Genomic DNA, 12,858 nt, shown 5'->3' on the forward strand with positions numbered 1-12,858 from the left:
GCGCCTCAGCATCGTTTAGGCCTGAGCTTAGCAACTGGAACAGACCAGGTATAAATCCCTCTCTGGTTGCCTGGATGCAGCCAATCAGCTGTGTTTGCCCCCAGAGGTGAAGAGTTAGATGTTTCTCTCTCTTTACGCAGACATGCAGTGAGTCAGGCAGCAGCAACACAGGTCGAGATAGTGCATACAACATGAGAGTCACAGGAAATGGTAGCAATAATGCACATATGTTCTTATGTAGCTGTGTTTCAAATATAGATTTTTGAGATGCCATCATGAGGTATGAGATTCAATAGGTTTATTTCTAGAATTTGGAATCGAACATTTATGTAGGACACAGATGTGAATGTGGATAAAAACCACATGCAGAACCTACAGTAACCAGTCCCTCTGCAGAGCTCAGTTTATAACCTATTACATGTGTAGGCTGTATTTGATATGTATGCCTGTTCCCTTCTTTTAATCCAGCTGCTGTCTTTCATTAGTATAGATTAAGTATTTTCATATTGAACATAGACTGGGTATTTTTTTATATATATCTTTGAATAAAACAAGGCATCACATTATATCAGAATTTTGTTATCAGAAAGAAATCTTCTCTTGATTCTTGAGATTCTTCATATAGAGTTAATTTGCTTTAATCCATTAAAGGGGGAGTTTATGAATTTTTATTTCCATATTCAGATTTATCATTCATTGGACAGCTAATGAAAGCTAAAGCATCCCATTACCTGATATTAAATTACTTTGCATTTAAAACGTAAAGAAGTCACAGATCATAGTTGCCAGAATGTGGAGCGGCTCATCACATGCCTCTTTTGTTGACACAGTAAACCTCCAAACTGGTACTACATCATCTTTCTGTCCTGTCTTAGGTGTCTTTTTCTCCCGGATGTGACAGGACTCCAGAGTTTCCTTTACTGAGATTGACTGAAAGCTGGTTTCACTGGTCACAGTGACCTGAGAAATATGAAATGCCTCTCGGCCACACATTGCAACTATAACCCACAAATTTTTTCACATGTTAAGAAAGGACTTCAACAGTAAGGAACAAGCATATTTCAATAAACTACCACATGATTTCATATCAGCAATGATAAACAGGCATGACTAATGAAATCAGCAGTTTGGTTCTCCTTTGGGGAGAAGCAGAAGTAACAGTCACAAGATGATCAAGCTCATCTCCAATGCTGAAATGTTTAATGGTGGAGGAATTAGTCAGATCATTCAAATACTCGTTAAAGTTAAAGTTAAAGTTAAAGTATGTCTAATCAGGAAAATGAAAGTCCTCAAGACAGAAAGCTGTCCCTTGTGACTGTTATACTATAACATATTATATCATTACAATAGTATTACTCATGCATTAATGTAGGAGGAGTGAGATTTATCTCTTGTGATTGGTTGAGGTGAAGCTAATTTCGAAGTATTTTTTTTTTTTACAGGACTGCAACTACTGATTATTTCATTATGGATTAACCTGCTGGTTATTTTTGTAATTAGTTGCTTGATTGTTTAGTTTGTAAAAATTCAGAAAATAGAGAGAAATGCTGTCACAATAACCCTGCTGAGGCCAAAGTGACACCTTCATGAAACTTGTTTTTGTCCAAAATACAATAATACAAAATTCTTAAATATAAATTAAAATGACTAAAACAATTAAAGCGAAAGCAAATCCTCACATTTGTGAACCTGGAACCATGACATGTTTTTGAAGAATGACTTAAATAATTAGTTAAAACAGTTTCCAACACATCTTATATCAATCATTTCAGCTCTACTTGCTCTACTTTTGTTAAGCAACTACCACCACCTGCAGCTATTTATTAGATGTAGTTAAGTAAAAGTAGTATTTTATTGCTGTAGAAGTAGGAAGCGGCATGAAAAGAGTAATGTAAATTAAAAGGACCTCAAATTTGTACTTGAGCAAATGAACTTATTTACAGAAACTGTAAATTGAGAGGACGTGAAATGCTTACTAGACTCTTGTAGTTTTATAATATAATAATGTGTCTTATTTGTTTATGATACTGGTGTTCATAATGGTGATAACTGCACAGAATATTCAGCATTAGTGTAATGCAAAGAGCACAAACAACATCATCTACTGAACATTTTAGGTGGCTGCAATAGCAAACTCAGCAGAGTGAGTTTATTTGGATGTTCCTCAGTTACCTTTGAGGTGCAGGAGCAACATAGAAAGTTAAACTTTGACAATCAAGACAAAGTTTAGTCATCTGTTGGATATGTTTTTTCAATTATACCGAGTCGGTTAAGAGTCCCCGACCTTTCCACCCTGTCTATTTTATCTTCTTTAAATATTCAGTATCCTGAAAGTTCATGCTGCTTTCACTGGCCAACACAGAGTAGGCATATTTGGTCGGTGCCCTTTAAGCTGCATCGGTTACTTTGCCTGGACTACACCCTCCAGTTAGATAAGGTCACTGCTAAGAGTGGAAATCTGAAGCTCCGCCAGAAAACACTTAATTCAACAGCATCAGGGAAGCTCAGGAAACAAAAGGACCATAGTTCAAGATGATGTTACTGTGCACTGACGCATCAGACACATTTCCAAAAACCAGATAATGATCACTTCAGGTTCAGGTGAAATGTGTCCTTTGGGACGCAGTTATGGGGCAGATTTTTGTCCCTTATTTAGAAAATATACTGTAAAGTAGATTACACTATATTTTATTGTGCCATAACTCTTCTGCCTTAAAAAAGGAAGTATGTTTGTGTTGTAATGTATTAAATATAACACCAGTAAAAGGACGCTCTCCTCTTTAATGGTGTTTTCCAGCAACAGCCTGATTATAATCACCTTGGCTAAGGACATCATGAATTATTGAGCTGTCTTGAAGGGTAAAAGCAAGATATATTAGTGAGTTGTTTGTTGTGAGCGAGCTCTGTGCAAAGGTTACAGCATTCACACCCCCTCTGAAGTCATGGGATGTGGGTTGAATGTGAATGTTTTTTACAGATAAGTTTGCCTACAACTATCTGCCACAGACGAGTGTGCAAGTCAGTCAGATTAAAATCGTTGCCAACTTTTTGTACTTAAACTTGAATATTTCCATTTCTGACTTTATACTCTATACTAAAGTATTAATGTATTATTGTAAAAGTACTTTGACTCCACTGAAAGTGCTTTAGTTTACTTTCTTTGCAGATTAATATTTTACATAAAAAGCTTAAAAAATACAATGTTGCAGAGTAAATTCAAGAAACTGTATAAAGTACTTCAAATTATCTCCACTTCCACAACATTAATATGTTTACTCAACAGTAATAAGGCTCACATGCATTGAGAAAGGGGCTGTCCTACATGCTGAGAAGCCTTTTGTTTTGCCTGGTTTAGGGAGTTCTGTAACGGCCCTTTCATGGCACAACAGCACAGGTGTACCTAATGACATCAATAGCTCTGTGAGTCTTTCCACATCAGACATTTTGGCTTGTCAAAACAGGAACATAGGTTTGACCAATAATGTTAACGATGGCTTCAAACCATTAATTATTGAAGGAAGCCTGGTCAATGAGCATCAACACCAGAGCCCTGAGGCGAGCTCAACTACATGGAATGAAGCCATCAATTAAGAATTTACACCTGTGCTTGCCTGGCGATCGTCAAAATGTCTGTCGTGAAACGGGTCTATTGCATTGACCAAACATGCACATAAATCACGGCCCTGAAACCAAAGCCGCTAAATGAAAATCAGCCATTAATATGTTTGATTTAAAGCGTTTTGATTCAGGCTGCTTGAAGAGCTCAAGACCACCTGGAAGAGGCCAGACACTACTTCCAGCGAGTTCATAAACATTACACACTAAAAAAAAAAAAAACTGAAGTTTGCTGTGAATGCAAAACACCTTGTAAAAAAATACCATGCACATTATTATTTTTTTTAAACCAAAACTTTTAATCAAAGTATAAACAAAAAAACAACTGACAAAAGTCGAGGAATTAAGAACAAAGAGTCCAGAATGTCCCAGAGGAAAAGCCCGTCATCCAGCAGGTCTTGAATCAGCTCTCCAGCACCATTCAGCTGCCTCAGGTTGATATGGGGGCCACTGGCCGCAGACTTGACACCGGGAGGGTCCTGGGTCTCCAGCTGAGCTCACCGGTCTGGTTGTTGGCAACACGTGTCGTCACAGCCATGGCGGAGAGGACAGCTTACTTGGACCTCTGCCTCATCTTTCTCCTTTTGCGCTTCAGCCTTTAAGATTATGACAAAAACCAGTCAGCCAAATCTTTTACAAGCACGATTTAATTAGAAAAATAGATACTACAGAGTGACGGCAAAACACGAGCTATACAATCTTACCTGCGCATGCGCTTCTTTCTCCACTGTGAAAGAAAAAAAACAACGTTAAATTACTTTCACGTTTAATTCATGCATTTCTGAAAAACACACAAATGCGTCCTGCTGAACTGGAATATACATTACACATAACAAAACACGGTATTTGGTAGTTTACTGCTAACGTGCGTGCTGTGCTCGCCAGCCCGTCGACTGGCTAGCTAGCAAATGTTAGCACCACAGGGAACTATAATTATTTGATCATACAGACATTAAACACAAACCTTAGCCCTCATGTCGAATACGGGAGGCTGAAAACAGAAGGGAAAAGATGAAAGATTAGTTGGATTTATTTCAAAAGACCATGATTAACTTGGATTCTGATGCCAACAGCTACACTCACGTACCGACTGCTAGGGAACCGTCTCCACGAAGGACGTCATCATGCGGCGACGTCGTATTTATATGGTTTGTGTACGTCAATTTGATTGGACAGTTGTGAAACATGGGAAATGTAGTTTTCTACAAGGTAACCCGAACACAGAAAGTTCTTGGTGAAGTACAAGACTGTTTCTGTAGCTTTTAAAGCCCATTTCTCTATTATACATTAATTGTATATTACTGGGCACATGAAGAGCAGATGTCGCAGGTCCTGTAATAAGATGATTATATTCAAGTACAGACTTTTACCACATAAAATGTATACCTGTGATTGGTGATACTGAATTATTTAATACCTTTTGTCACATATTGTCTCTTTACATCTTGTGACCAGGACCTCAGCTGACATTAAGAACACGTATTAATTTTTTACCCACTGAAATCAGGTATTATTCACAGAAATAAGGCAAATTAAGTGTCCAACAAGTGCAAGCCAAGTTGGTTGCAATATAAAATTAAGATAATACAACTTTAGAAATGAGTAGTGTAAGAATTAAAACAGAAAAAAACATTGATACGTTTTGGAGAAGTGGAACACAATGACATACAAAATGATATACCGAATGATGAACCGACCTGACCACTATTGGGCTGTGATTTACTTTATTATTACATTTATTTTTCTTCCTTTTCTTTTCCTCTCTTTCCCTACTTTTTTTTTTTACTATGTGCATACATATATTTTGTTGTTGGTGCTGTTTGTGTGTGTTGATTGCAATGCTGTGCTTTAATTTTGTATGGATTTGATTTTTTCCTTAAAAAAGTCAAAGTATTGAAGTGGAAAACCCCCCAGAAACCATGGGATTAGAACTGGTCATCACCCTCAAACAGATTTACTGGTTTTAACAAATGGAGTAAATTATTAAACAATTCTGAGATTATTTGCATCAGTAATGTTTATAAACAATAGTAAAACTGAACACTGAACTGTTTTCAGTGGATGTAGGTGAGTTCAGATTTTTAACCTAGGGCAATTTAAAAAGCATATGCATTGTGGGTATTCAGATAGCTAATGTGCAGTATTTTCAGACCTTTTACAAAACTACTGCAAGAAATATTTTGCTTCAGCATTTTCCTCCAAATTATTTTTGAAGCAGCACTGAAGGCTTTGAAACTGCATGTAAACCTTTCATGTTGGAAAATAACTACATAAGTTACCTGAAAAAATAAACTACGTAGACTTGAAATAAACTTTTTCTAAGGATGATAAGGCTTCAGCCCTCTCTGTAACAAGCAATTCTATGTTTGTTGAATCTGTTGCTAGTTGTGTTTCTGGCTTTTGATAAATGTGGTGCAATGACAGTAAAATAAATTGAGATCATGAAAAACACATTTCCACTCATCAGGACAAAACTGAATACACACAGTACCAAAAAACTCAACACAAGTGATGTCAGGTGGCTTTTTAATGTTTCCAAAAATAGTCTCTGAAACTGGGATTTGTTTTACAAAAGCATCCATATATCTAACAGGTATGGACTTCTTATGTAAACACAGACTGTCAGACTCAGTGGTGGCACCAGAAGACTGAATGCTGAACCCTTGGCAGGAGTTAAGACCATCCACAACTGAGAAAAAGGAAGTATGTTTTTTTTTTTTTAACTAGTTAAATAACTCAACCGGTAGGTCTTACAACATCAGTTTTAGAAATTGTTAGCTGAGTGACCTACAGTAGATGCCTAGAAGTATACACAATGTACTAGTAGACGGACCTAAGACAGAGCAGTATAAATGCAGTAATTATGCTGAATTCAACAGTAATGAAGACTAATGATGTCATGCTTATAACTTGTGTGCCCACGACAAGTTAACACTTGTTTCAAAAAGGCATGGCTATAGGTTTATGACCTCAAGGAAGTTAGCAGAATGCCACACAATTACACTGACACAGTACTGTGCATTCATCATCCTCGGCCGCTCTGTCAAACTCATTTTATTTTCCTTATCTTTCACTACAGTTATCGTGGAGAAAGGGACGAAGGCTCAAGGTCAGTCGAATGGTTAAATGTTCCAGTGAGTTAATGCCCTTGCACAAAATATCCTCTCATGTAGCAGAATTGGGTCCACTAAGAGAAGAAGGCTGCCTCAAGGACAATGAGATTTACTAGGGACGAACATGTGTGTGTGTTTTAGGTGGAGTGACAGAATTTAGGAGCAGCATCATCCCAGACTGACATCAGTTAGATTCAGAGGTATTCACAGCGGCTATGACCGCAAGTGCCTCGGACAGCTGGGACAGAAGGATTTGTGACGTCTGTTCTTTGGGTCATCAGATGTCTTGTCGAGAGAAATCTATTCTGCAGCTTCAGTCTCCATTGCCTGTCCTGTTGCGCTCTCAACAGTCTTTGAGGCCTTGAAAGAAAAAGACTGGAATTAGAGGAAACATTTGGCGACTGGATTTTTTTTTTTTATAAAACACACTGCTCCATAACTCACCTTCTTTTTCTTCTTCTTCTGGGTCTTACGGCTGGCTGAGCTCTGCAGCAGAGCCTTTATAATGGAAAAAATAGCACAAAAATGACTTTTAACCTCAGGACGTGCGGCACACAATACATCAACAGATAATGGCTTTGGGGATGCTAAGTCAGCTTACTGCATGCTGTAACGGTCCTATTAGTCTGGTACTTTCCTCTCGGGAAGAGGATGTACTATCCCATCCATCAAACAGATTTTACCTTGAGCTCTGGGTCGTCCACTTCATGCTCGGACTTGTAGAGTTCTGGCTCAAAGAGGCTGTTTGTGATTCGCAGAGGTCCATTGGCCATGAGCAGCACGGTGAACTTGAATTGGGCAACAACTTCACCTGCAAGAACAAGAGGGTGAAAGTTGAATTCAACAGTCCCAGTTGGTATGCAATCATCAGATATTTCAGTTAACACGGTTGATCAGTGCTTCTCTGTGAAAAAACAGTATACTCATTTTTCTGTAACTGTTTTGCAGAAGGAAGATAATGCTGGAGCAAACTGAGCCAAAATAAACTGAGTGCACATTTCCTACTTCCTTCTCTCAGATCAAATTTGACTGCCACATGGTCCCTGATCAAACGGTCACTGGTCGTGGTAGATCATGCTGAAAACCGGCCGATAAATTGATGCAGCTCTGTATTAGACATCTAAAACTGCGCCAGAATTTGTAGTACCACAGGATTTTCCAGCAACATTAATTTTATGGGGTTCACTTTTTAAAGTAAGGAATCAACAAGGGCATTTGGATGCATTTGACTAGCCAGCACAGTGAGGTCCTGGATGACATTGCAGGAACTTAATTTAAAAAACAAGGAGGCTGCGCATTTCTGACACAGTACTATTGCCAGTCCGAACACGGTCTGAGTTGACCAGAAAAAATAATTTCTGTTTGAGGAGATCCCTATACTTGATTACATTTTTTCCCAATGGGGTAAAAGGGTAATAGTCATGACTATGTAATATGTAAATGACAAAACTCAGTCCTTAATTTTATGCACTTTGTGTGGTGGATGATAACCCTCATGTTCAGTGTTTGATTGTGAGAAGATAAGAGGACCAAAGCATGGGGCTTCAAGTACATGTGAAGAACTTTCATGGTCACCAAATCCCTTGTTGTTCCACTCACCTTCTTTCTCATGCAGCACGTTGAATGGCTGCAGCAGCTCATGTTTGGCACACTCCACCACGCCCAACCTGGCCTTGCCTTCCTCTTCAAACGCCCTGAGTAGACCAACAAAGAAGATGAGCGTCTGAAAATTGAAAATGACAACAAAAAAAGGCAAAACTTTTGATGTGAAGTTAAAAGATGCTACCTCAGAGTGAACGGCATCGTGTCGAAACGTCTCTCCATCTCACTGAAGAACGTCCGAGATGTCTTCATCTTTAAGCCGTACACCTTGTTGGGGTCTCGTTTGTAAACGGTGGTCCTCTGCCCTCCATCCTTTGCCTGAATTGCAAAAGAAAGCATACATCGTAAATTATTTGCCTTGACAAAATTTTCAAAATCAAACTGGAAAAATCTAATACAAACGCTCACCTTCCCCTCTCCAGTGCTGACAAGCACATCCACTGCATATACCTCATGCACCTCAAACTCAGCCTTCTCGTGGTCCTTTCTGCAGAGACAAAGGGACGCAGTCATTCACAGGTCGAAACACTTATCGGGTCAGTGACGAGACACGCTTGCTGAGTGAACTCACTTTTGCTGGTCCGTTGGGTTTTGGATGATAGTTTTCTCTCCATCAATCACATGTTGTTTGAGCTGATGGGACAGCATGCCTGTACACATCACAGGAATAAACTCAGTCAAGCTGTCAAATCATGATTGATAAATGTCACAGAGCTTGAAGTTACCAAATGTTTACACTCACCCTCAATAGGAGTGCACTTGAATGACTTTGCAATCTTGTTCCAGGCTTCTGTGACCTGTGTGTTCTGATGCAAGAGACATAATGATGTTTGTTAGATGTGACAGTGAAGACAGTGATGACGTTGGTCCAATCAGGTCACAGTGGCAGAGTTTTACCTGGTTCCCAGGCTTAACAAGACGCAGAGCAGCCTCAGCACAGAGGTGAGCTGCTTTGATAACATCAGCCTTCCTTCCTGTCAGTGGGTTGTCCTGAAGTCACACAGGAAGAAAAGTTTAAGTTCACAAGAGGTCAAATAACAGAGTATGACTAGCTGTCAGCTACCGTGCAGGTATAACACACCTTGGTCACTCCAACAACGAAGCTGTGAGCCACATTTGAGATGAAGCCATCAACGTGCACACCCAGATCACTGCAAACAGAACAGAACAGAAAAGCATGAGGTAAAGAAAGTATGACCTGAATATAAAATATAAACTAGTTCAACTAGTACACAGGGCAGGTATAAATTCAGCTGCTTACATTTTGACAAGGTCTCCATCCTTCAGTATGACATCAGGGTCACTCTTCAGAGGAGAGTGATGGCATACACAGTTGTTAACTGACACACAAGTAGGAAAAGCGATACCTGTGAAAGAAAGAAAGTGAATGAGGGGGTGCTGAGTCACTGAGACATGATGGTGACTCATGCCAAGTTCACACTACAGGATTTTAGCCCAGATCTTCCACTTGCCGATAGTTTTTGGAGTTTGCCGACAAAATGCACAGATAAGAGGCAGATTGGCACATGCTACCGTAAACAACTAACGGTATGTGTGAACTGTTCTAATGCGTGATCCAGGAGGTCGGGACAGCTTACCGGCGTGTCGCTTACATCTGCTGGATAGCTAGCAGGCTAAAAATCTTATCATGCATTTATTTGTGTGTTTGGACAGCGTAATGTCTCCTGTGTGGGATCTTGTAGTGGGTGACCTCCTCTCACTGATCAGTCATGTAGTGTGAAAAGCACAGCGATCTGACAGCTTTAACAGTCATGTTGTGCGGCCAAGGCATAATGAAATGGGACAAAGAACTTACCTTTCTTCATGTCCTTTTCCTTCTTGAAGATTTTCCCAGTTTCTACCGTGATGAAGGCATCTCCCTTTTCACACAGACTGAGCACGGAGACTCCAGCCATAGCAGCCCCGACTATCGTCTTCAAGGCCTCTGCAGGACAAGAGACACAAAGAGCCATGATGTAGTTAAAATGGTATGTCCTTAACACAGTGTCTATAGTTATGGGGTACAACTAACTAACCATTAATTCCATTATCGACTATTCTTTTGATCATTTTCTTGGTCAGTTGATTAATTGTTTGTTTCATATAATGCCAGAAAATTGTGGAAAAAAATAATAGTCCAATAGTTGTCTATTAATTATCTGTTTACTGACCTAACTAATGGTCTTTCAGTAGTTATAGTTTGTACTTTTCTCTGATAAATTCTGCTCTAAGTTAACAGGTGCGACACTTCCATCACTGTAGATGGATGGATTTGTAAATATCGACATGAGTAACAACTCTAACCCACTGTCCAAGGCTCAATTAAGGACATGTGAACAACTCGTTTTATTTTGACTAAGCTGATGTTACGTTTGCTTGAAGATAAACATTTCACAGATTATCCAACAGCTGTATATCAGCTTAAAAGAGCATAATTCTGCTGGTAAATTAGGTGTCTTAACTAGGGATAAGTAGGTCAGCTGTGATAAGCTACATAACAAAATCACAAGGACACAAGAGTGTTGTCGGCTCCAGATTCCCTTACACCACTAATACACCATCTGAGATGAGTTTTGTTCAAACTGTCAGTGTCAGTTCTTTTATGTTTAAATGGTTTTACTACACATTTTAAAATATTACACGGTGGGAAGATCAGCTGTTCAAACTCCTAACTGGACAATGGCCAAACATAAAGGCTGAGGTTAAACCGGTCAATTGAGTGAGTGTAACCTTTGTGTGTGAGTGTGGGCACTGAAGAAAAAGTGTGTCCATGCTTAGCAAGCCTTCCCCGAGTTATATCGAGTTACAGATGATTCATTGTGTTTAAAATGCAGAAATTCTCAAATATTCCTGTCCTGATAGTGCAGGTGCAAACATGGACATATGATACTTCCAGGTTTGTTAGATGTAGATTATTTGCATGGGTTTCTATTAAAACATCTCCCAACAATGTGTGCATGTGGCCTTGAAAATGACAATGCATGATATGTTTCCTACAATAGCAGCTTGTAAAAATGTGCGACTCATGTTGGTGACTTGTCTCTGACTAGCTGAAATCTGCAGAGTATAATGAACAGTTCATGTTTGACGTGGTTTAATGTAGCAGAGTACTTGGCGTGTTCACCAGCTTCTGCTCATTATGACTTTAAATGACACCATCTAACACAACCAGTCCTCAGCCAAGTCTCTTACATAACAACTATATGGACTTAACATAGCTGTAGGTGTGTAGATACAACTGCTGGCGATTTACTTTTTGAACCAGCCTCTTATTGTCATTCAATTTTGCACTTGTCATTGTTATCTCTTACGTTAGCACTTAGAGCTAGCTAACGCTTGCTAGTAATGTAGCTCAGCCCTGTTAGCCACCTAGCTCAGCAGGCTAATGTGACAGCAACGTGACGTTAAACAAATAAGAGCTACCATGTAGAAGAGCTCTGCCTCGATATACACGCTTTACGGTTCCTTCATATTAAACACGGGCCTTCCTTTTAATATAATCCAGCGCCTGCTGGCACTGCTGCGGCACATGGCACAGCTGCTGCCTGGTATGACTAGCTGACACAGCTAGCTAACACAAGACGGATCCAGATACTTGTGGACTGTTGAGTCAAAACGGCACGTTAACGCTGCTTTCCACTTACGATTGGCAATCTCGGCCCCCATCTTATACTTGGTGACCACCAAGTCGTCGGCGATGGTCTGCTCCTGCGTCTCGTCATCTCCAGACATGTTGGCAGTGTGTCCTCGAAGTCAGAGTAACTTTTTTTCCCCGGCGGGTGTCAGTCACTCACAGGATCGACCACGCTGCTCTCTGCGCCGGCCCGCCCGACTCCGGCTGCCAGCCTACGATCACTAGAGCCCGCCCGCTGCCAAAGACACGCTGCGCAGTCAAGATGGTTCACGGACCTCGCGCGTTGCGTTGAGAGTAGCACCCGAAAAAAGGCAAGGATTATATTTAAAATCATACCATACCATATTTAAAATTAGATCAGGAGCGAGTAGTCATAGCCAATAGGATAGTCTGCTAATACACAACTGATTTCTTTTATGCATTCTGTGTTTATTATATTTATGAAAAAACACAATATCATCGATGTATACGGAAGCTAAAATGGCTGGTAGATGAAACAGAATAGATATAAGTGGATATCTTCTGAAAGTCTTTCGTTCATGTGTACATATTTAAAGGTGCAATGCCTAAGAATTTAAGTTTACAATATTAATTACAAATGATCAGAATGATGGAGTTTTTCACATTATGCAGTACGAATCTGATGCAGTCCAAACACCAATATGTATATATGTATCCCTGATAATCAAGTTTCACATAAAATTCACCTTTCTTCATAACATTCATATCATATATGTGCCTTTACTTGACAAATGGAACTGCTAACTGCACAGCTACCTGAGCTAACTAACTAGCTGCAGCTGTAGTTACCAGCAGTTCACTGTTATAGATTAAAGGCTGCCCTCTATTTGAGTTTGATGGGTGGCCAGTTCTCACATTTTACACCTTTAAACA

General features: G+C 39.6%; 1 protein-coding gene and 1 long non-coding RNA gene across 2 annotated transcripts; both read right to left on the reverse strand.

Moving 5' to 3' along the window:
- Positions 1–3,887: 3,887 nt before the first annotated feature.
- Positions 3,888–4,765, reverse strand: LOC311265407. Its single transcript, XR_014623578.1, has 4 exons — positions 4,703–4,765; positions 4,580–4,606; positions 4,320–4,342; positions 3,888–4,211 (listed from the first exon to the last, which is right to left on the reverse strand). It is a non-coding gene; the product is annotated as an uncharacterized lncRNA (long non-coding RNA).
- A 1,359-nt stretch (positions 4,766–6,124) lies between these two features.
- Positions 6,125–12,175, reverse strand: LOC311265222 (proliferation-associated protein 2G4-like). Its single transcript, XM_084366634.1, has 13 exons — positions 11,975–12,175; positions 10,147–10,275; positions 9,592–9,697; positions 9,412–9,481; positions 9,228–9,320; positions 9,073–9,136; positions 8,902–8,980; positions 8,739–8,817; positions 8,515–8,648; positions 8,328–8,422; positions 7,412–7,539; positions 7,173–7,226; positions 6,125–7,088 (listed from the first exon to the last, which is right to left on the reverse strand). The coding sequence occupies exons 1-13, from the start codon at positions 12,060–12,062 to the stop codon at positions 7,029–7,031; spliced, it is 1,179 nt and encodes a 392-aa protein (XP_084222760.1). The 5' UTR covers positions 12,063–12,175; the 3' UTR covers positions 6,125–7,028.
- Between the last annotated feature and the right edge of the window lie 683 nt (positions 12,176–12,858).

This window comes from Pagrus pagrus (genome assembly GCF_965226575.1).
Source record: "Pagrus pagrus genome assembly, chromosome: 11".
Taxonomy (NCBI): domain Eukaryota; kingdom Metazoa; phylum Chordata; class Actinopteri; order Spariformes; family Sparidae; genus Pagrus; species Pagrus pagrus.